The 24,353-nt window shown below is 37.7% G+C and overlaps 4 protein-coding genes across 5 annotated transcripts in view; 1 reads left to right on the top strand and 3 right to left on the bottom strand.

Annotated features, from left to right (window-relative positions):
• Positions 1–1,473: 1,473 nt before the first annotated feature.
• On the bottom strand, positions 1,474–5,395 carry LOC306764452 (gamma-glutamyl hydrolase; the record flags this gene model as incomplete). Its single annotated transcript, XM_079251626.1, has 9 exons — positions 1,474–1,609; positions 2,065–2,202; positions 2,291–2,384; positions 2,717–2,823; positions 3,106–3,244; positions 4,287–4,371; positions 4,457–4,507; positions 5,028–5,142; positions 5,278–5,395. 9 exons carry the CDS (start codon positions 5,393–5,395, stop codon positions 1,491–1,493), a joined length of 966 nt encoding a protein of 321 aa, XP_079107752.1. The 3' UTR covers positions 1,474–1,490.
• Positions 5,396–8,945: 3,550 nt separating this feature from the next.
• nmrk1 (nicotinamide riboside kinase 1) lies at positions 8,946–11,736 on the bottom strand. The gene is made up of 8 exons (XM_079251522.1): positions 11,598–11,736; positions 10,938–11,028; positions 10,796–10,844; positions 10,090–10,252; positions 9,916–9,987; positions 9,707–9,813; positions 9,427–9,525; positions 8,946–9,062 (listed from the first exon to the last, which is right to left on the bottom strand). The coding sequence occupies exons 1-8, from the start codon at positions 11,624–11,626 to the stop codon at positions 9,052–9,054; spliced, it is 621 nt and encodes a 206-aa protein (XP_079107648.1). The 5' UTR covers positions 11,627–11,736; the 3' UTR covers positions 8,946–9,051.
• Positions 11,737–12,480: 744 nt separating this feature from the next.
• Positions 12,481–20,796, top strand: ostf1 (osteoclast stimulating factor 1). 2 transcript variants are annotated; one of them, XM_079252010.1, is made up of 10 exons: positions 12,481–12,611; positions 16,944–16,990; positions 17,440–17,490; positions 17,911–17,974; positions 18,060–18,113; positions 18,227–18,334; positions 18,554–18,603; positions 19,453–19,531; positions 19,747–19,845; positions 20,607–20,796. In XM_079252010.1, exons 1-10 carry the CDS (start codon positions 12,578–12,580, stop codon positions 20,663–20,665), a joined length of 645 nt encoding a protein of 214 aa, XP_079108136.1. In that variant the 5' UTR covers positions 12,481–12,577; the 3' UTR covers positions 20,666–20,796. The 2 variants fall into 2 exon arrangements, with proteins under 2 accessions (XP_079108136.1, XP_079108137.1); XM_079252011.1 differs by lacking the exon at positions 18,060–18,113.
• A 1,521-nt stretch (positions 20,797–22,317) lies between these two features.
• mapkapk5 (MAPK activated protein kinase 5) overlaps positions 22,318–24,353 on the bottom strand; it is a 22,347-nt gene continuing 20,311 nt past the window's right edge. The window contains exon 14 of the mRNA XM_079250812.1: positions 22,318–24,353. This exon is cut by the window's right edge and continues 1,392 nt beyond it. The gene's annotated coding sequence lies outside the window, so the exon portion shown is untranslated.

Genomic DNA, 24,353 nt, shown 5'->3' with positions numbered 1-24,353 from the left:
CCGTTTGTAGACATTCATTGTCTGACTTGTGGGAGCTCTGGGCTTGTGCTCATGATACTATCTTAGGAAATAGTTTATGTAAATGTGTTTCCTTCCTCTAAACATCATCTTCCTCTAACAAATCACTGTTTACAGCCTGCTGAGGATAAATGACCAAAAACAGGCCTACTGAACTCATCTCTAAAGGACATGAAGAACCAACAATCCGAATAAAATTAGCTGCACTCCTGGATTTGTAGTGTATTTGCTAATCGTGTCTAATAATCTGAATTATAGGCTAATTCAGTGTTTTTCAAGCTTTTTTGAGCCAAGGCACACTTTTTTTCACTGAAAAATCACAAGGCACACCACAAACCTTTTTTTTTTTTTTTTTTTTTAAATAAAAAAAAAAGTCTATATTATTAATAAAAAGTCATCTAGTCAAAGCCTCTTTAATAGAAATCAGATAAACACAAGAAGATGGAATTTTATTATCTTTCACTGGGGCCTGTTTGGATGAACACAGAGCTGCTTTTTAGACCAATTAGGTGAAATTGGGCAACACTGATAATCTTTCGCGGCACACTGGTGTGCCACGGCCCAGTAGTTGAAAAACACTGGGCTAATTTATTTAAGTTCATGCAGCCATGATGAAACTTTTAAGATGAAGATGAAAGAGCCTCAACCACAGCATGAATTTGCAAATGTTATGTCTTGTAGATATAAACCAATGTCACCTTTATTGATTTAGTGCAGTGATAAGTTTTACTGAATTCATTATCAGATTACTGCAGACTAACCTGACAACAAACATGGAGCCGTCTAGCAATCCAACGCCACAGATGCCTTAAAGTCTGAAAGTAAATCTTGTTCTCCACTCACATGAAGACTACATGCAACCAGGACTAAAACTGGTGGTGGGGAAATCACAAATAAATGAGTCTATCCATTATTTGAGAGTGAAGGTTTGTCATTGACCTTGTAGATACTGAATGAACACAACAGGAATAACTCCCAGAGTTGAGCCAGCGTGGACAAAAAGTCCCGAAGGGAGATTAGAAATTGGACATCCACATTTCCATGGCAACTACAACAACTCCATATTCTGAGAAAGGTGGTGTTTCTGACTTGCCATGAAAATAATTATTTTTTCTCATTTATCACATTTTATGAGGAAAAAGCAGCTGAATGATATGATCCACTCTCTTAAAACTAGATCAACTCCAAACACAGTCTCAAAAAAACTTGAGTTTATTTCTGCAAATAAGCAGTTTATTAACAAAAACAGTTTAATATTTGGAAGTCATTCTTTTATTTCTTAAAACATAAACTCGAAAGCACACACAGACGCTGTGCAAAGTCGATGCACGAGCATGCATGCAGCTGAGTCAGCCTTCAGTTTAAAGGCCTGTCTGTATTTATAATTAGCTCACTTCACATGCAAAATGTTGTGTTGCACATACACACACACAAACACATATGCACACAAAGTAGTCCGCTACTGAGGGATCTCAGAAGAAGTAGATCTGCTCGTATGATGTGAAGTTCCCAGCGTAGATAGGCATGTAGGTGTATATCAGAGATGACACCTCTTCCTCTGGATCATCAAACGTATGCAAACTTTTTCTTCCTAAACAAAGCAAACAAGGCACAGATGATGAAAGTAGAACACGACGTAACATCTTTCAGGCTTTAATAAGGAGATTTGGGGTCAAATAAGTTGTAAAATGGACATTGATTTGGGCATAGATGGGGAGAATTTAAGAGTTTCTTCAACTTAAACACACATTTTAAATTCTTGGAGTTTTAAGATTGTTTAGATTAATATGGAAAAGATCCACAATTTAGTTTTTATATGCATTTTCTATAAATGTATATACCAACTTAAAACAAACCTACACACACATTTTAATGTGATATTGTTGATATTCTGTGTAACAGAGAAAATCTTTATGGATCCAATAATATTGTACATGTCTTATTGCTTCATTTACTTAAATACTTACAAAATACCACATGAAACTGACTCAATGAATACATATAGATTATATAATTCCACCAAAATCCTAACTTATGTCACGTTACCTTCATTAACGAAGAATTCTGCCAGCTTTGATGATAACTGCACTGCATGAAGGGAGTGAGGGAAGTTCAGCTTTGAGTCCCACTGAAAACGGTTCACCTCGGGGTGCCACTGCACTCCGTAGAAGGGATACTTTTTACCTGCAGGGCACGAATAAAAAGCAATGTGTCCTGTCACAACTCAGCTCCAGTTCATTATGTCAAGTTTACATATAAAAGATCCTTTAACCTTCTACGGTGGAGACAAAGTGAGCTCCGTTTTCAGCCTCATTCGTGGACAGGATGGAGAAGAAACTGGTCAGCTTCACGTTTTCCTGGAAATTCTAAAGAAACATTTGTCATATGACTGTCAACACGCGTAGTTATTAATATGTCATTACTATGATGCCCCATGCATGAAATATTTGGCGCTCTCTAGCTTGATTTATATTCTTCTGTGGGGAAATATTAAATCTTGTTTAGTGTGCTGGTAATTAAATTTAATAGCTCCATGTCAATTTAAATATTCAACACTTGAAGGTTAAACTCAGCTGAAACCAACACTGGCCAAACAGGAAAGCACATCTCATGATGAAAAAATTATTCATGATTTCACTTTTTGTTGCAACTTCAAGGCAAAACTCCAAGCAGTCCAAGGGAAAAGCCATGGAAATACCTTTACTGTCACTCCATAATGGTGAAAATTGCCAGTCAGAGGTTCTTGTGTCAAAGCCTTGATGAGATCTTGAGGAAAACCTTGAAACATCCTGCTGGAGAGGGCCTCTGCAGCAGCCAGGGAAGGGTAAGAACATAACTTTTATCTACATGAATAGAAACAGTCTAACACTGATCATGGAAAGATTTAGATTTAGTGATGGTAGCAAAAACTGAAGGTCAAACACACCCTCTTTTTTGTAACTTGCCTCTACTGACACCAAGTGGTGTAGGCTGGTTTATGCACTTTCCAAGAAAATGTACTTAAAAATCTAAATAAACTATGGTATAAGATTTTGAAACATTTCTTTAACTAAAATCAAGAAAAGAAGTACTGCAAAAAGTTTTCACCTTCAGTCAAGTTGAGGGGCAAAGCGACATTTTCAGCTGTGGTGTTCGTCAGCAGATTCTCACCAGCCACAAGTACAGTGAGCAGCTGCATGCCCATGCATGTACCCCAGATGGGGAAGAAGTCCCCGGCATCGTTGGCCTGCACACACACACACACACACACACACAAACAAATATTTATCTTTTTGTTCCTGAAGCAGAAAAACAATGAAATCTAAATGTTTAATATGAGATCTTGCTCATATTTAATGGAGAAAAGGGTCCAAGGAGTTCGCAGTTCTCTCATCTTTTTATCTTATGTTCGAACATATAAGCCATTCATGACAACAATCACAGAAAGAAAGCAGCAAAAAGAGAGAGAAATCAATCTAAAGGATTTGAAACAACTAAGATATATGAAAATGTAGACAAAAAGATACAGACCAGCTGCTATCACAACCATTATGTGAAAAAATCCACACAGTTAAAATGCAAATTACCCACAAATAGTTGTAAAAAGGACCATGACACATCAGAGATGCACAAAACCAAAGCAGAGACAGAACGGCTACAAAGAGATGCTAAAAGACACAAATCAGCTAAAACTGAGTATCATGTTATAGATATTTGACATAAAACAGCACACAAAAGGGCACTAAAACATCAGAAACTTGTCCACAAAAGTTACAGTGGCACAAACGGAATCAAAATAAGACATAACTTGGAAAAAAAAAGACCAAAAAGAGAATAGAAAAAACCATCCCATAGATGGACTGACAATAACGCTAAATTTGTACAAACCTCACAAACTGAATCTGCATTATTCTATTTTACTCTAGTTGTTTTATTCCTACATCTGTCTCCTGGAGCCCTTTGTGTCATCGTCCACCTCTGAGCAAAATCCCCTCCATAATAACAATAACGTGTTCTATTGACAAATTAAATCAGGCGTACATATACGGATCCCTTTTTCAGAGTACTGCTTCACAACCAACAAACCTCTGCATATTTCTTCAGCTTATAGTGTGACATATAAGAAAGCGAAGCAAAATGTGAGTAAATTTACTGTAGTTTCTGTTTCTGTGAGAGATTTAAGGCTCATGACAAGCATGAGATGCTGCTAGTTTGGACAGGCTCAGAAGCTGGCAGAAAGAGTGACAGAGAGTAAAAGTTGATCAAAACATTTAAAACTTTGTACAAACCGCAAGCGCAAGTCTGTAAAAAATCTGCGCCACCCTGGCAAAGTCTGAAGTCTCCAGATTTGCAGCTCCACCGATGAAAAACAGCCTAAACAGACATCAGATAGAAAATGTCATCACTGTACTTATGTTACATTTCCAGCACATTCATGGTCTTATAGAGTCGCGCTTACCCATTTATCTTCTTGAAGATGTTTTCATACTCCGCAGTAGTAAGGGTTAGTCTGTGCAGGGAGACCACACATTTAATACCCAATCACTGATTTAAAAAACGGAGGAGGAAAGAACAACCTAATGGCATTATCTTTTAAAAAAAAAAAAAAAAAAAGCACATGGAAAACACACCAGTCTATTTTTTGTGTGTTGATTGATTAAACAGTGGTGGTTAGAACTGTGGCCTTACAGCAAGAAGGTCACTGGTTTGAGCCTCAACTCACCCAGTGATTGCTGGGATAGGCTCCAGCTTCCACCCTGAGCCTTAATGGGAGCAAGCGGTTAAGTAAAATGGATTGATTGATTCATTTTCCTAATATTTTCAAATAACTCAACACTTTTGTCCAAAGAAACATGTTTAAAGACCTGGTTAGCTGTATTTTTTTTTTTGCATGTTAAAGGACAGAATTACTTTTTCCACCATTTTTATCTTAGAGCTGAATCCAGCTTCATTACCACTTTATGTAGTCTCATCTTAATATCCTGCTAGTATCTTCCCAGTTATGCAGATTCTCAGAGGACTCAGCCCACCTGATCGGCATCACCCTGCTGCCTCCAGACTCTATGTACTTCACGTAGGACGATGGTATGTAGGTCCTCCCAAACGGCTTCATGACATCATCTGAAACTAGCTGAGTTAAAACACCTGTCGGACAAAAATACATATTTTTCAGTGATGCAGCATATTTCTTAGTGATATTTGAAACATTTTATTTGAAACATCGGTTAATCTTTCAATGAAATGCCTAACATTAGATCATCATAGGCTTGTTGTACTCACCGATCACAGGTCTGTCATTCACAGCCTCCTGGCTGAGTTTAGTCGGCATAGCTTTGCCGGAACAGAAGCTGCAGACTAAAAGCAGGCATGGAAGTATTGAAAATCCTTTGATGGACATTTTCTTAGTAACAGCTCTAAACAGCAATAAAGTCCACTAAAGGTGTCAGCTTGTGGAAACAGCTGCTGTTGCCTGTTGACTTAAATATGTCATGTGAGAAGCGGATATAGTCAGTACAGGGAAGTGAGGAATGCCCAGAATTTTTATGTGAAGACTGCTCGACTGCACATGCCGGTCGGACAAGATGACTGCTGAGGTTAACATAAAATATCCTGCTGACAGCATGGACTTTTTGGTAAAATTCTGTTCTTCTAATCAGTGGGAAGTGATGCAGCTTCATGTGTCTGAGCAGGATTTTGCAATAAAGGCCACAGAGATTTCATTTGCAACAGCAGGTTCCCAGAGATTCAACGTGCTATCAAGGAATTTCTCTGTGATAGTGAAAGCTTGGCTTCTGGAGACAGGAAGTTACAGCAGAGACGTGAACAGAGTCTCTGTTTACTGATTGCTGAAACGCAGGGTTTGTAACAGTTGCAACTTCCACCTTTCTATTCAATAAAGCGGCATCATCTTTTTTTTTATACATTATTGCCAGAAAGCAGATGTACATCCCAACTATAACACCAGAAAAAAAAACAGCATTTGGAAATAGAATAAATCCACACTAAACAGGTATTACATTTAAAGACAACTGAGCAACTTTAGATTTTTTTTTCAAAAACTGCTGTGTGAAAAAGTGAAATTGAGTGAATTTAGTGAAAAATCATCTGTTTCTTTATTATCAGTTTTTGTAGTTTAATCACATAAAAGTATGTTTTTACTTAAGTTTTTATAAAATTACCACAACCAAGTGTTGGCAGGGGTTCACAAGAAAAAACACACACACTCTATGCCTCAAGTCACTCTAAACAATTTAACCTTGTATGATCTGATCTCACATATACACTGTTTAGGCCACTTTTTTTTAGGTCCACCTTGCTGGTTTAAAGGATGAACTCCCTTTTGCTTTCCGAACAGCGCTGATTTTTCATGTCAGTGATGCAACAAGGTGTTTTTGATTATGGTCCTTATCAATATGACAGCATCACACTGATGCTGCAGATTTGTCAGCAAATCTCCCATTTCACCAACTTCCAAAAGAGCTCAATTGCAGGGATCCTCAATCCTGGTCCTCGAGGGGCGTGACCTGCAGGTTTTCCGCTGCAACACATGATTTAAATCAGTGTGTATTTAGCAGACATGTGCAGAGCTTGTCTGAGCCAGGTGTGTCGCAGCAGGGAACACTTGCAGGACACTGGTCCTCCGGGGCCAGGACTGAGGATCCCTGCTCTATTGGGTTGACATCTGATGACTGTGGAGGCCACTAGAGCACAGGGAAGTTCGTAAATTATCATGCTGGGAGTAGCCATCAGAAGATTGGTTAAGTGTGATCATAATGGGATGAACACAGTTAAACACAACGTCAGGTAAGCTTTCAATAAGGGGTTCGAAACGCACCATAAAAATACAAACAACACCACCACCAGTGTTGATAGAAAGCCGAATGGATCCATGAACTCATGTTTATGCCAAATTGTGAACCTACCACTTAAATGTTGCAGCTGAACTTGAGACTTATCAAACCTGACAATGTTTTTCCAATCTTCTGTTGTCTAATTTTGGCAATTCTGTGCAAACTTTGGCGGGTTTTCCGTTTTTAGCAAGCAGGAATAACACCCAGTTTGGTCTTCTGTGGCCGTAGCTCATCTGCTTTAAGGTGGGACACGCTCTGAATGTACATGATGGTGCTTATGTGTAGAGGGTACTTCACATTTAATAGGTTGATCCAGCTATTTTCAACACTATACTCTCTTGACAATCTTTTTTTTTTAACACACTTAAATTGAAACGCTTTGCTTTTTATTATGAAACATTAAGTGAATTTTAAAAACTTTTCCAGGAATTAAATGAAAATACATGTAATATATTTACAAAGAAAAATATAATTTTATGATCAATGAAATTTATCTCACAAAAATAAACTTGGAGGCTTTATTGTTCCCTGCTGTTGTTAGTGGACATCAGTGAACAGAGGTGAGGAAATGTTAGGAATACATTAAATGTTAAAAATGACTTTTTTTTTCCCCAAAAGTCCAGGAAACAAGAAGATAACTAACCAATACACAGCTGTTCCACTAAAATGCTGTTTCACAGTGATTATGAATGAAATAAATATTTCTTAGCAGCTTCTGATGACGAGTTTAGGATTGAGCTCTCTAACGCTGCAGCTGAGCAGCAGCTTCAACCACCAGGTGTAGACAAATTACCATGAATGGTTTCCAAGCATGAATCTTCTGGGATGCTGTTGTGCATCTGCAGCAGTATTAATATGTGCTCAGTGATTTATTTCCTCTTTATGCATCTTATCAGCATTTCGGCAGAGTTCTGACAGGATTCAATGATCGAGGCTAATATCTGTCACATCCAGAAATGAGTGACAAAGTCTGGTCAATATGGGCAAATGTATGACTTTCAGGTTCAGTCTTTAGATCATAAAGGATCAGTTTGTTCTCATCTCATTTTTTTAAACTGACATTAATATTTAAACCATAATCCACTACATTAAAGGTAGAGTATGTAAGATTTTCAATATTTTCAAAATAAATAAAAAATAACTACAATCATAATTAGATTACATTATTATTATTATTATTATTATTATTAATAATAATAATAATAATAATAATATTAAATTACAAGTTTAATTAATGACAAAGACCCTTCTTAAATGTTTGCCTACCAGTAAAAAAAAAGTGCTTTTTGTCATTTGTCATTAATTAAACTTGCAATTTAATAACGCATCAAATATGAACAGACTGGAACCTACATGTTCAAAAAACTTTCTAATTATGATTGTAGTTATTTTATTAGTTAATTTATTTAGAAAATATTGAAAATCTTACACACTCCACCTTTAACACCTGTGACATGTATCGTGAACATCACTGTTTGTTTTGTTATGTTCTGTTGAATAAAAACGGCTCCTGACTTTCATGCTGATGTTACTTTTTTCTATCTTTCTTAACATTGTTGCAGATTAAGGACATCCCATAATGGATAAGGCTGACCCTCTGCACTTCATCACACATATCTGCTCAGGATCAGCCATAAGAAGCAGGAAAAATAACCCCATATATTGACCTGAGCCACGACTCTCCAGATCCCATTTGAATAAGAATCCACGAGGTGTGTTGGCTCAAAAGCGGACCCTAATTGATCAGGTGCTTAACACCACAGGTCACCTGCAGATGTGTGTGTTCCAGCTTCAGTGGGTCTCTGCCAAAGCCATTATAGCGCCTCACGGCAGAGACATACACAGGCTATTTAAAAGCTACAGCTGATTGTTGCATAGTAGATATTAAATACATATTAACATGGGAAAGACCCAGGACACGCTGGAGGGATTATATCTCTCGGCTGGCCGGCGAACACCTCCGGATTCCCCCGCAGATTTGGCAAATGTGGCTGGGGAGAGGGAGGCTTCCCTGCCTAGGCTGCTGCCCCGCGACTCGACCCCGGATAAGCGGCAGAAGATGGATGGATTAATACACACACACAAATCTAAAATGTCATTTAGTCCTTTCAGACACACAAAAGTCCAAAAGAGGAGCTTTTCTAAGATTCAGGTTAGCAGCCGTCTCCATCTTCACATGGTTTACACATCACACTCTGATGCCTCAGTGTATATCTGCAAAGAAAACACAAGATAAAAAGATTAATAATGATATTATTACTATCTGAGTAACAATGCACACTTGCTCACTTAACATATTCAACATTCATGCAAATTTAAATTTAATGGGAATATTAAATGACTTCCATTCTATAGGATTTTCTACTTATTATGTAATTCCTGCTTCTTGTTTCAAACTAATTTCACCTCACAGCTTCACTTCAGACTTTTTTGTCTCTGTAAGCCTTAAAGTTAAACACTGCAGCATTCTTCTATAGATATTCTAAATGGTTTTGTATTAAGAAGGACTTGCTAATCTACACCAGAGTAATACAAAAAAGGCAATATTTCCAAATAACATATTTTACTGAAAACACACCAGACATTTTGTCCTCTTGGAGTCTGTCTATTTCTTGATTAATATCTTGATAGACAGCAGCCAGCACCTCTTCTTTTGGTTTTAGACCATCTAGGAACACTAGAAAAGCAGATTAAACATGCAATAAATACAACTTACTGCTGAAGCAGTGGTGATATTTTGACCATCTATGGTATGTGTCTGCACCCAAACTGGCCAAATAAGTGTACACATATCTTTGTAATTGTTATCCAGCGTGACTAACACATACGGTATGGACAGCATCTTTGACTGGGTTCACCTATTTCTGAGGTAATGCTCTCCATCTCTTGGCGGTTTTTTAGATACATTGGCCACACATATCCGTCAAAGTAGCCAGGTGGATCAGGGGGGGTGTACACCCTGGAACTACCAAACAGAGACAACAGAGGTAAATTTCATCTTACAGCAGCTAAAACATGAAAAGTCAGAAATTACAACAGTTAGCAAATAGTGCCAAAAGACTAGTACCTTCGTCTTTCTTTACAGACATCATAAGGTATTTCCAAAAAATACCTTCTGTCAAACAGCTCATTCAGAGGCCTGCGAAGATGAAATATGGTGAAAAAAAAAATAAAAAACACAACCTCCATATCAATGTCTAGATAACAAAAGCGTAGCCGTTCTAAATCCTCTGTCTTGTACCTGTGGTTGAAAATGAGGAAACCCTCCACTATCAGAACGTACACCTCCTTATCAGCAGATGAACATCTGGAGTTCAGGCCCTTCTGCTGCAGGAACGAGTCAGGATCTGATCTCCACGAGTTGATCTCGCTCATCATCTTGTCCATGTGAAGAGCGTCGAGCACTTCAACAGAACACAGTGGCTATCAAATTCCTTTTCTTTTACCAGAACTGTATATTTATACAGTGGATGAAACACTGAAGTGGATTTTCAGTAGAATATTGGTTTTGATTCCAGTGTGGGGTTTTTTTTTTGTTTTTTTTTTTTGGCTTTATTATCCATTCACCTGTCAAATGGGTCGAACAGAAGATGTGAGTGAAGAAAATTTTGAAGAGTTTTTGACTAAGTCGTAACAAACTAGAATTATGAAACTCATTAATTTACCGTGCTGATAATGACAGTACCTCGATGCCCCAACTATACTTTTAAATCTATCATTTTTCTCAAATAAGCCTCACTGTGAAATGCGTATTTGTTTTGGGTTTTTTTTTAAAGAAATTTATAATCACAACAAAATCCTGCTAGTTCAAATAAAATAATATCATTGTGCAGGATGGAAAAAATTTTGGAAGGTTACAGGGTAAAAGGAATTTATTTTAGACTATTCTTAATTAAAATGAGCCTGAATGTGTCAAAATTCTTACATGAAATATTTAATTTACTTACCATCATACTGCTTGAAGCCATTACCGTCCACTGGTACCACAGAATCATCCTGAAGACAAAAGGAAGAAAATCTGTGATCACCCCAGATTTTATAACAGTACAATAAGTATCAATCTAATGGAGAGTGGGCTTTATGGTCCACCTTAAAATATGAATCCTGTGCAATGATGCAGCTGTTGGGTATTTCCTGGTGAAGACTTGTGGACAGGGTAGATTTTCCTCCATTGGTCATCCTGAAGAAAAAAAGTAACATTAAATTAATAAATGGTAAAGCTAAATGCAAAAGATAGAAAATACAGCATCACAGAGTAGGTCCAAATATATGCCGAACTTTACCACAGTTGCTTTTAACACGTTTTTTATATATATAACAAAACTAATCAATCATTTTCAACTGGAAATAAAAAAAACCCTCAGTTTTCATCACGTGTTTGTTCACCGACCAAAACAAAAACACTGAACAATTTGACTTTGTCTCTCTGAGTTCAGAAACGGTTCGATCTTTTTTTTTTTTATCGCTAAAAAAAAAAAGCAAACAAGTCATCAGTTTTTTCTCTGCTACATTGTTATCACATGTTGCAGCATTGCAACATGTGATATGTCATGCTGCTCCAACTACATGTATGTAATAACTGGTTCCTTTCTGTGACCCTCTGTTTCTGAGCTGCAAAGTAAACAAACAAAAAGTATTTCAGAATATGAATTAAGGTCATCTGGTTTTCTGATGTCCTGAGGCTATCTGGAGCGCAACTGCATTGACGTCAATGTGTAAAGTTATTTTCGCAACCTGGAGATTACTCACCCTCCAATTCCAACAATTAATGTCTTCATGTCAATGTTTCACGACTCCTCACTGAAAAGTTACAGATGAATGCAAAAGGTTATAGCTAAACAAGAAGCAGTCCACGTTTTACTGCAAAGACAAGCTTACTATTTGAAACAGCCCTGTTTTGTTTTCACGCGTTTCCGCTGGAGGACGCTCGTGATTCGCTGAAAGATTAATTACGTCACTGAAGTCTGCCAATTGAGATAAGTGCGACGAGTCTGGCATGGGACAAAATGTTAGAGGCTGATTGTAATTACCTCTGCCAAGGAGGTTATGTTTTTACCAGTGTATATCTGTCTGTTTTTATTTATGATTTTTTTCAGTCTGTTTGTCTGTTTGTTTATCTGATTGTTTGTGTTCAAGATAACTCAAAAACGGATTTTCACGAAGTTTTCAGGAGTTGTAGGAAATGTGAAAAGGAAGAAATTTAATTTTGGTGGTGATCTGGATCACAGTTTGGATCCAGGATTTATCTAAAAAAAACAAACAAACAATAAACTGTGGCCCTTGGAGGCCCTTAGAGGTTTGCGCTCTCTAGTTGATAAAATATTTTATTTAATAAAAGTCATGTTCTGTTGTTTTAAGAAATTTCATAGACAAACATAATTATCTTTAAACGACTTTTAAAAAAATCAATAAATAAAATAAATAAAAACAATTAGGAGAATAAAACAGACAAAAGTGACTTAAACCAAAAACGTTTAAAATGGAAATCAAATATACTTTATCTATCTATCTATCTATCTATATATCTATCTATCTATCTATCTATATCTATTGTTCCTTTCTCTCTCTCTCGCTCTCGCTCTCTGTGTGCGCATGCGCAGAGCAACTTTTCCGCATAAATTCACTTCCTCATTGGGAGTTTTCGTTGCAAAGTGCCTCGTCGTCCAGCGACGTTTCTTGCGGAAGCTTCGCAGCGACTTTCTTCTTTTCTTCGTCTTTGAGCTTCATAGATGTCGAAGCCTCCTCCCAAGCCGGCCAAACCAGGTAAGAATAACATCGCGAATGTGTTGTTTAACTTCCACCAAAACTTGCAAACCTTTGGTCTGTGTAAGGATAGCGCACCTTATTGGTTATGTTCACTGATGGGCAGTCGGTGGACCCATCAAAGAAACAACTCACTTTTCTCAATTGCACTGAAATCTTTTACAAACTAAAGAGCAGAGTGGCTTTAAAATGTGATTCATAGCCCTTTCCATTGTCATTATTTGGCTGAACTTCGATAGGCGTGTTAAAATGGGTGTCGCGACATCTAGCTATGAGTTGCAGGCCTCTAACACTTCCCTATTTTCATCTCTTGCGGCTCTGAAGTGATGCTATTCATGAGGTTTTAGATGTGGTAATGAAATCAATCCATATTTCTCCTCCGTGCACTATTATGAAAATCACCCTCTCAATATTTTTTATAGGCTCTGTGTTGTTGTTGTTTTTTTTTTTTAAAATAGTGAATTACTTATTTTTGCATTCGTTTACATGCTAAATTCCTTTACATGCAACAGGTGTTTTAGGGGGGAACAAAACTGCAGTCAAACTTAAGACCCAGATACCTTTTTTTTGTGTAAAATGACAAAGACAAAAAAACATTTGTCTAGGTTTTCTAGTCGAGTATGCATTTTCAGTCTTATTACAAGAAAATATGTGCTTATATTAATAAGTCAGATTTGGTCTGAAGTGTATAATGTTTCAACAGTAGTGAGAGACATGGTAAAGATTTGAAAAGTGGCACAAAACATGACTGATTGGCATAAAGATGATTTTAGAGAAATATTAAACTGACTTTTCATTTCAGAGTGATTAGTAGTCCAGTTTATGATATAGCACTGTGCTCAAATGTGCTACTGGCCTTTCCAGTCTGCACATGGAGCAATGTGGCTGCAGACTAGACCCATAATATCCTGCAAGGTGGCAGCAAACTATAGGAGCCCCAGACTGTTCTAGATTCATTCATTCATTCATTATCCTAAACGCTTAATCCAATTCAGGGTTGCAGGGAAGCTGGAGCCTATCCTAGCAGTCTTTGGGCGAAAGGCAGGGTACACCCTGGACAGCTCGCCAGTCCATCGCAGGGCCACACAGAGACAACAACCACTCACACTAAATCCTAGGGACAATTTAGAGTAACCAATCAACCTTACATGCATGTCTGGACGGTGGGAGAAGGCCAGAGTGCCCGGAGAGAACCCACACATACACGGGGAGAACATGCCATCTCCACTCAGAAAGGCCACTGTGCAAACCTTGCCCCAGCCAAGGATTGAAGCAGTGACCTTCTTGCTGTGAGGCCACAGTGCTAATCACCATGCCACCATGCAGCCCGACTGTCTTTATTTTAAGTTTTTTTTTTTAATTTATTTGTTTTATTTATTTTTTATTTCAAGTTTTTTTTTTTTTTTTTTTTTGGTCATGTTGGTTTGGAAGCGGCGCGCTCAAGTGATTTCTCTGTTTACTTTGGAATCTTTCATTACTTAGTTGTGTTTCCACAACAACAAAAGAAATGTTTACCATGGCAAAAAGCTGATAATGCGTTCTCAAGTCAAAATATTCAGCCAAATATCACAGCAAACACTAAATAATTTGAAGAAGCATGAGGATGCAGGGCAGGAGCAAAGCAGAGAGAAAAACAGTGGAAATTCAAACCATTTCTTCCAACCGTTCTGATGGGTGATGTGAGATCACGAGCTAACAAAATGGAAGCGCTTCAAGTGCAAATAATGTCTCAAAAAGAATACAGGGGATGCAGTATTTTGTGCTCCACCAAGACATGGCTGCAGGAACACATCCTGGACTTGAATGACTCTATACACTGCTGTATGAGCAGACCGCAACAACAAAGTCAGCGGAAAGCTAAAGGGATGTGGAATTGCAGTGCTTTTTTAAATCACCTCTGGCGTAATCTTGGGCATGTCACTATAAAGAAGATCTGCACAACCCATTATTAACTGTTAGCTGTGAGTTTTTGTCAATACTTACCCCTAGACTTGTTTTTCTAGTAACATTTTGCATCATACCCAGTCCCACTGCAGACATAACCTATGAGATCATCAACTCTGGCCTTTCAAGGCAACAAATTCAACATCTAAACACATTTATTGCGTTTATGGAGACTTCAACACCATCTTCCTCCCTACAGCTTGTCACCAACTCCCCTGGAGAAAATGTTATTTTATGCAAATGTTATTAATGCACACAGCTCCTCTGCTCTGCCTTCTTTTCCAAAGATCACACCATTATCTAGTTATTCTCATCTTTACTTACAATACAATGGTTTAGCAGCAACCAGTCATCACACAGGCTATTAAAACCACATGGAGGTTAGTGACATCATTGTCATGACAGAGAGCGTGACAGATTCTGTCAATTTCTGTGTGTATATCTTTGTCCCAACAAGAACAGTGAGGTGCTTCACTGCTTCCCCTGGATTACCAGTGACCTTAAAAGGATGCCAAATGTTAAAAAAAAGCCTACAGGGAGTTATTGAAGACAGAACAAAAACAACTTTAAACAAAGATTAAGTATATGGAGGACTACAGGAAAAAGTTAGAAAACCAGCTCCAGGGGAACAACAGTGATGATGGGCTAGAATAAAACACAGAGGTGTAAAACTAACAACTCAGTCTTCAGTGTTATGTCTGTGAAATAGCATGTGGTTTGAGAACAAACGCATAGCTTGCCAGACTTATATGCAGTTGCCTGTAAAGAGAAGGTGTGATCATGCAAAAAGATTGCCAAAAACTAACTTGTTCATAATTCACATTTGTGAAACCTCAGCTTATAAACTGCTTGTTTAATAAAGTCCTTCATTACGTTATGACTGATTCATTTACTATTTGTCAGATTGTCAAAACAATCAATGAGAATGACAGGCATCTGAAAAAAGATTCACAGTTTACAATCCCCCTACTATTCTTCTTCAACAAATGTAGCTGGAAGCTACTGAATTGCTTATTTATGATGCATAAATTCCACACATTTAATTGTTGCCACAGAATTACACCACATCAAGTTGGGCAGATACAACTGTTGCAATTGCTTTAGGAAAAAAAAATGAACCACTAGCAAAAGTAGAATATCTTCAGTGTTTTATCTTGCTGGGAGCTCTGAGTTGTGTATTGTCATATCTTCATTTTATTCTCATATGTGTCTAAACAGTTTAAAATGCAGCAAGAGCCGAGTTTAGTTAGTACAGGCTCTTGTGTGTTTGAAGCTGCTTGTCCAGGCCTGCAGAGCAGACATGTTGCCTTGAACAGAGCTGGTCTTGTGCAGGGGTTCAGCTGCCTCTCATTCTGAAACACTGGGGCTGTGTGTTAACTAAAATGAAGCCCTGAGTAACAGCAGAGGATGGCTAAAACCACCCAACTTTTCAGGCGTGGCAGGTAAACCGTAGAGGAAATGGGTCGCCTCAAAGTGACATGTCATTGATATTAAGCAAAAACTAATCAGTGTCAACTCTTTATGAATTTTTGACACTTTTATTTTGGAGTCCAATTTGTGGTTTGTGAGGATAAATAATCTTTTTAGGTCTCTCGTAGTGTTTTATCACACATGAACTGCAAAGATAAAATTTGTCTTTCTTCTTAAAGTAAACCTACAAAATAGTTCTGAATGGACAAACATCAGATAAGCTTCAATAAAAGCAAACAATAAGAATGCAAAGGGATGATTTGGTTGCGGTTTCAAAGCATTTTGTTGATTTTTAACTAATGAGGATGTAGCTTATCTTTGTTAAGGAAGTTGGTCAAATAAACCACTGGGTGATGTTTATCTACAAGGCAAACTCAAATCAGTTTTTCCTTTTACCTCAGCAGAAACACAGAGCCTGATTCTGTCCTGTCATATAAAAACACCTAAAATTTTAGTAAATATAGCATTTATGACAAATATATGGAACTACACACAGTGTGTAACAATGCCTGTCAGTGTTTTTATTAGCTTTTTAGTGAAGTAGTTCAGCTGTCAGCTAAGGTCACAACCACTCTGGCAACATTCCAGCAGCAGAGCTTACATCAGGTTCAAGCCAGCTTTGTGTAATGACCACTCTCCATTTCTGTCTTTGCTCTGCATATTTTAGAAGGAAAAAGTGTTGCTGTTGGCTGCAGAGGATTCACGTGATTTTATCACAGTAGCATGCAAGTATTTTGCCACAGACAAGAGTCGCACCAGCCAGCTTGCTTTTGAGGCAGAATGTGAGGGTACTCCTCACTGTTTGTGTATTTTCAGACATTATGTTCTGGTCACTTCTTCTGCGAGCAGGAATGTACACAAATGTTTATAAGCTTACAGTATTTCACCTAATACACTGTCCATGTGTTCTGTCTTTAGGCCAAGTCAAGGTGTTCAGAGCATTGTTCACCTTTGACCCTAGAACAGTAAGAGCTTTTACATTTTATATCTTGTAACTGCTGGTGATGATTTATTCTGGCATGTTTTTTCTTGAATTACTCTCATTGTCAAGTAATCATGCAGTTATTAATCTAATTTGTGGTCTAAAACTTTGTCACACTAGTGTAGAAGAATGAAATCACAGCTAAGCTAATTCCGGAGGCACAAACCAAATTTTCTAGAATTTGAGAACTTGTGAATGAAAGAAACATTGCAGATAAATATTCTGTATATTTATTAACATCCGCATTTAGGCTAAAATCTATTAAATGGAAAAGTAAAGTTTAACTGTCCAAATAGTTACTTTTTCATTCAATCAAAGAGAAAAAGGAAGGAAAGTAAGTGAAATGCAAGTGAGTGAGTTTAGATATTTTTGATTAAGATTTCTAAAAGGATTGATTTATTCCAGATTAACAGTGTTTTGTCTGTTTTTCAGCCAGATGAGCTATACTTTGAAGAAGGAGACATTTTATACATCTCTGACACAGTAAGTAAAACCTCCCCTAATCTTTCCCTCTGACTTTGTCTTCACTTCTTCTTCCTCTTTCTGTGTAAACTTGCATTCATTGCATTTTGTATTTTCCTTATAAGGCAGGGGTGCCCTAGTCTGGTCCTCGAGATCTACTTTCCTGCAGCTTTTATGTGCATCCCTTCTCCAAATCAGCTTTTTATTTCATGTGTGTTGGAGCAGGAGCACATGTAAACGTTGCAGGCTGGTGGATCTCAAGAACCAGACTTGGGAACCCTTGTTATAAGGCATTGTTTATCCATTGTCTGTCTCTCGGTGGAGTTTTTCTTTCAATCTTCAGTACTTTATTTACATTCATTCATTGTTTATTTATCATACTTTTATGGTTCTTTGATTATTAAAAGTGATAAAACAAACTAAGATTTCTGTTGCGCTCAGAGTGACACTAATTGGTGGAAAGGGACGTGCAAAGGAAGATCAGGATTAATTCCAAGTAACTATGGTGAGTAGAAATCTACTAAACATTGATCAGAAACAGTGTATGGATTATTAAATTTTTTGTTTTTGTTCTTTTTTTTTTTTTTTAGTGGCTGAACAGGCTGAATCTATTGACAATCCAATGCACGAAGCAGCTAAACGAGGTTTTTTTTTTTTTATTAATGCAATGCTTCTTTTCTTAAATATGTTTGTTTATTTAAAACATGAGCAAGTTCTCCACTCGTCTGTTTTTATGCATATTTGTGTATTTAAACAGGCAATATGAGCTGGCTGAGGGAATGTGTGGATAATAAAGTTGGGATAAATGGGCTGGATAAGGCGGGAAACACTGCCCTCTACTGGGGATGCCATGGAGGACATAAAGGTAATGTAAAGAGAATCAGACATAGATGCTGCTTCTGTCCAGCAGCAAATTTTAACACTAACAGTGAAAATGTTTGCATACATTTCTGATTGTGACTTTGGGCTTAAACTGCTTTGCCTGACAAATGGTATACCCAAAAGCAGGAAGTTGGTCTTTGCCCTCTATTGTTAAGCCTCGATTGTGATTCATATCATTGAATATGTTCTTTTTCTTTTTCAGACGTGGTTGAGTTGTTGCTAGGCCAGCCCAGCGTGGAGCTCAACCAGCAGGTGAGATTTGATTTAAATCTTGTTCAGCCAAACAAACCCCACTAATGGGGGGGGGGAACTTCAGTCAAATTTGCGAGAAGGGCAAGAGGGAATGATAATCATCAGCCTGTACATCTCAGAGATGGCAACTTCTGCTAAGTGTTTTGTGTAGTCTGTCTTTATTGCCTGCATTTGCCCAGTCTTATAGCTGAATGGGATTCATCAGGCCCCAGTGTTTCCAGTGAAGGAACCAGGGAAGATTATTTAAGTTCAGCCCCTTAACGTGCATAAAAGATGTCCGTTGTTGTTTGTAATCACAACATCCAAACATAGCAATCTGTGCTACGTGGTCAAGTTGTCAAGCAGGATGAAGGGTGAATGAGGAGCGGGAGTCTTGACAATTAACAGTCAATCAGAAAAATACAACTTTGATACCCAACAATTTTGGTCACTATTCTGAGTGAATGCGACTGAAATGCACTTCCTGGTTTGACAGCGGCGTGTTTGTGAGCCATGGTCATCTCCATATCTGCGACTGAACAAAAGGAGGCGCATTGTTCCTCTGAGTTCTGAGGATTATTTAGTCAAATCTACCCTGTAACTAAGACTTTTTTGTTATTTAAATGATTTCCTGACCTGGTCAAATAGTTAGAACTGCAAGTTAGGTCAGATGGTAGGATGTTTGGTTTTAATTTATTCTTCTAACTGAAAGATTACTAAAGCAAGCAAATACTTGTTTTTCTAACCTCTGGCAGATTGAAACACGCCTAAAAGAAACAAAGCTGAATATAAATGTAGTTTAGGAACCAGGGGAAATGTCTGCATGAGCATATAATTATGGCTGTCAGTAATGATGTTTTTGTACTTTAGAATAAACTGGGAGACACTGCGCTGCACGCCGCTGCCTGGAAGGGTTATTCTGACATTGTGGAAATGCTACTTAAGAGAAGTGAGTTTGTCAAGTTTCTTTTATTTAAAATGATGCTAACATGCATATCATCATTATTTAAATGAATATAGGAAGATAAAGACGGAAAGAAAACTTCACCAGTATTTGCTCCATAACAATGTGAGAACATCAAACCAGAGTGCAAATGCATTTTTATGATTGTTTTATTGTTGCTGCTTTTCTCAGTGCAAGTATTTTTATTTTTTTTTATACAGATGCAAGGACGGACATAAAAAACAACGAAAATAAACTTGCTCTGGAGATGGCCACCAACGCCCAGTGTGCTTCACTTCTCAAAAGGAAGCAGGGAAGCAGTAAGTTCAGCTCGAAGAAGTGAACACTTGCACCCACTGCCAAACGGACAGGGAGCAAGGCACACTGAGCAGAAACTGTTGTCGGTTCTGGTTTGTGTACAAACTTGTTTACTTTTTCTGAGGTCTCAGTTAACAAGGAGTTTTTAACTGAACCTTTTATAAAAAGGGTGCTGGATTAAAATAAAATGTCCAACTCATCTGAGCTTCTGTACAGAGCTGCAGTAACTCACAAAACACAAATACCCAGCAGAAGAAATGAGCTTTATTCATGCAGGTTTCATTAGAATTATTTACATTGCTGTTCTGAAAATACATTATGAGATAAGCCAGTATATTTCAGTAGTGATCACAAAGCCACTGATTGAATAGTTTTTCCCACATGTTGATTTTTCCATTGAAAATAGTGTCTAATTTATTTGACTTTTTAAACATTTTTATTCCTCATTCCTTGTATTTGTGAAATTATCCAACTTAATCCAGTTGGTCTTAAAAATGTTAAAAGAAGAGAAGGAAGTTTAACCCATAAAACCTTATTTGTAGACCATTTATATTTTTGTGCTTGAATTAATATTTAGGAGAGGAACACACACATCCTTAGCTGTAGTTTAATTGTCCCATCATGGCATATTTTACAGGGTATTTAGTGCAAACTACATTGAGGCTATGTTCGCTGAATTAAATGATTTTGTTTTAAACCAAAGATTTTGAATTTTAAATATTTAATATTATAAAAATAATAGTTTTCATTCCTCTTGTTCCAGATTTAACCCGCACAATGAGCAACGCTGAAGAATATTTGGATGATGAGGACTCAGACTGAGCTCGCCCGGCTGAAACATTGCCACTGTCTCCCATTGGTTTTGTGTGTGTGGGCGGCGGGGGGGGGTCGGTCATTGAACCTTGAGAGTTTTATTACAGGACTAAAATGGATTTGCTCAGAGTATAACTCCACTTTAGTTCTGTTGATTTTTGTTCAAACACTTTAGTTGTCTTCTCTCTGCGTCTCTTTTGTGTGAATTTCAAAGCACTGGATCGACACGACTTACAGTGAGGCCGCTATGCCGAGTTCCTCCCAACACATGGGGAATTTGTCTTGGAGCATCGAGCATTACTGTGAGCAGAAAGGCCGTCTGTGTGGCAACGTAAAAAGGACCAGAGCTCCTAAAAGACACATTCCACACATACAGATTATGTTTAACCTATTTGAATGGGAATTAAAGTGCCAGGGCAAATAAAGAGCTTGATTATAGCCTGTTTACATTTGTCATTACCAGTCCTCTGACTTGACCAAAAGAAACCGCTTGTTCAGATGGTAAATTGGAAATTAATTATTTTTCGTATCTTGGAGCGTAAATGGTTGGGGAAGGGGTGGCAAAAGATTTGGGGGTTTTTTTGTTTTGTTTTTAACTGTAATGTTTCCCCTTTAAACCATTTATGCAAAAAACTGATTTAATGTAATATGTCTGAACAGTTTTGTATGAAAGTAATCTAATGAAACCAGCTGTTAATCCTTGTGTTTCAGTCTGTTGTAACATTTCCACTGGGATTACCCCTTCTAGCTCACTACAACCAAAGACCCAATATGAATTAAGACTGGAAATGACTTTTTTAAGCTTCTCTGAAGCTGTTTATGGTGTGATTTCCATCCTGGGAGCAAGTTTCAGGTTTATTCCTGCTTTTTAGGCAATTACCAACAAAAAAAAAAAAAGGTGCCTGAAGTATGCATGACAGTGTGGATGTCTTGTCACTGTAAGCATATTTGTGTCTGAGGCTGAAAATTTGTTTTAAGATTTCTATCTTCAGTCTGCAATAAATATTTTTAACATTTATCGTGAGGTTTGATGCCTAAAGTTATCAGAGACAACACCATGTAGCAATCTAAATGTAATTCCTTCTTGTGTGTGTCTGTGTCATGTCGATTTAAGCAAGCCGAATGATGGTCTGGATGCTGTATTCTGCTGAGCAAATTTACTTTGCTAAGGGGAGCTTGATAGATATAATGCTCCCCTTGATATTCAAGTATTTTGCATAGCTGTATAACAGTTTGCATAGTACTGCTGGACCAGACTGGAGAGAATAGAAGAGGGACAGACAGGGAATCAAAAAGACAAAACAAAACAACCCAGGGGAAAAAAAAACATACATATGCACATAGTCCCCATAGTGTCTGTATATACACATGTACACACACACACACAAAACTATCCCTACCCCTCTCCATTCTACCTCCCCTAAGACCTCTCCAAAACCTCACATCTGCCCTACTCCTTTCCTGACCCTCCACCCCACCATACAAACGTGTATACACCCTTCAATCCACACAAATAAGACCCCTCCCACACACACAATGAAAATGTAATTCCGAATGGCAACCTGATTTTTACGTGTGGGTGATACGATTGTTGCCTCCAGAAAAGAGGAGATGGAAAATCGATTTAAACTCAAATAATTTCTTTATTACAAAGTCAGCATGTTGATGACATTCCAAAGTAGAAAGGGCACAAATACATGTGTGGACAGAAAATACAGCAATTCTGAGGAATCATGCTACATAACTGCCACACCGGAGGAGAGGGTGTGAAAAAGGAAGGAAAAAAAAAGGCTCAGATCCTTGAAATGATTTCCTCTCCTTGCTTCATGTCGACATTGAGGCAAACAAGAACAGCTACATCAGGAGAAACACCAGTTTAATGCTAAACCTGGAAACTAAAGCTTTTCTTGAAACGAATACTTAAATGACTGCAGCAACTTCAAAAGAAAAGCATCGGACAAGATCATGTTTGTGTTCTTCTTTAATGGGATGCGAAATAATCACCCAGTTAGGGAAAGCATGGTTTAAAAGGAAATCTCACCCTATAAATATTCTATCTCCAGTGGGAGGACGAGGAAGATGATGTTATTGAGCGGAAACCTGCAGCTGTAAGTACTCAAACTCAGGCAGGATAGGGAGCTTGGTTCCTGAAAAACCTGCCCTCTATTAGTAACCCTAAACACCAATGTCTCAGCAGCACGGCGTGTTTCCATGGAGGGATTTAACTATATCGGGACCATTGCTTTGACTTCAAGGTTTAAAAAAGACTAATAAATAAACCACTGTTCTGCAAAAAGGCTCTCAGGAAGCAGAGGACACAAATAATACGCAGGTGGAAGAAGCGATTAAAGCTCAACAGCTCTTAACAAAAAGACTAAACTTGGAGTGGGCTAGATGTGGCTATGCATTTCCCATTTCCCAAAATGTTAAAACAGCTTTTGAGATCTCAGTTTGGGAATTCCAAAAAAATAAAAAAAATTTTTTAAAAAAATCTGTGACATGAAAACCTTCACATAGAAATGAGCAAATCACAGTTAATTATTTTCCACTTCTTGTTACATTGAGCTTCTCCTCTTTCTGATCCATTTCTACTAATAAGAGCAATAAAGGATGAAAACGCCACCCTTTAGAAAAGGCACATTGGAGCGTAAAACTTAGCCACGTAAGCATAAGGCTATAAAAAAGAAAAACAGGCTGTGGTTGTCATTAAGCTTTCGAGGGAGATTGTGACGTTCAAAATGATCACTCGCGTTAGCAATGACTTACTTTACCTCAGGAAGACTTCATGCTTATTTTATATTGGTGTGGAATAGAAGAGCATACATGCTATCCTGCATCATGCCAAAAACAGCTCTGCCTTTTTTTCTCAGGCAATATAATGACTTTACAGACTCAAAACAAAAAGGTGAACATAGGATCCTTCAGTTCATGTAAAGATGGCAAAACCACAGTTTCATTTCACGGGATAGCAATGTTTTTCCATTAATGTTTGCAAACTACTAAAAAAAAAAGGATTAACATCCCATTTCATTTTGCTTCAAAACACAGGGTTAATAAAGAAATACCTCTGGAAAAAGGAGAAAAAGACAACAAAAGACTTCATCGATGGATAATTACACAACAGGCTTGAGTCAGAAAATTATAACAAACAAAAAAAAAAAGTATTTATAGCCACTTAGAGCTATTAGGTCAACTCAACATAAGTCCCTTCTTTCAGCTCATCTTTCTAGAAAAAAAAAAATCACTCATGCCTTCAACACTAGAGTTAAAGGTGTAGTGACATTTTCATTCTGGCCAATTAATGATGAATGAAGCAGATCTGAAGGGTGAACACAAGTGAAGAGAAGGAACGTTAAACAGGGAATGTCTGCTGGACAATAATACTGACAGATGGACACACATGATCTCACTTAGACACACATGCAGTCTGACGACACTGCAGATGAGCAGATCAAGTTATGGACACTGAAATCCCTACAGGCTCTTTGTCACTGAACACCATCTCCTACTCTTGCTTTCTGGGTTCAAATATTAACTCCAGCATATGCAAGTTTACGTCAGACTGCGTCGCTTTCACGTATCAACCAACCTTTAACACACTGGAACTAGGACCTTCCCCGATTTCGTGTGTGCAAGTTAAATAGACACTACAGATGTATGAAATATGCTGCTTTGTTTTATTCGCCAGATATAAACT

The sequence above is a fragment of the Telmatherina bonti genome (genome assembly GCF_933228915.1).
Source record: "Telmatherina bonti genome assembly, chromosome: 13".
Lineage (NCBI taxonomy): Eukaryota > Metazoa > Chordata > Actinopteri > Atheriniformes > Telmatherinidae > Telmatherina > Telmatherina bonti.
This window is presented reverse-complemented; position numbering and strand designations above follow the sequence as displayed.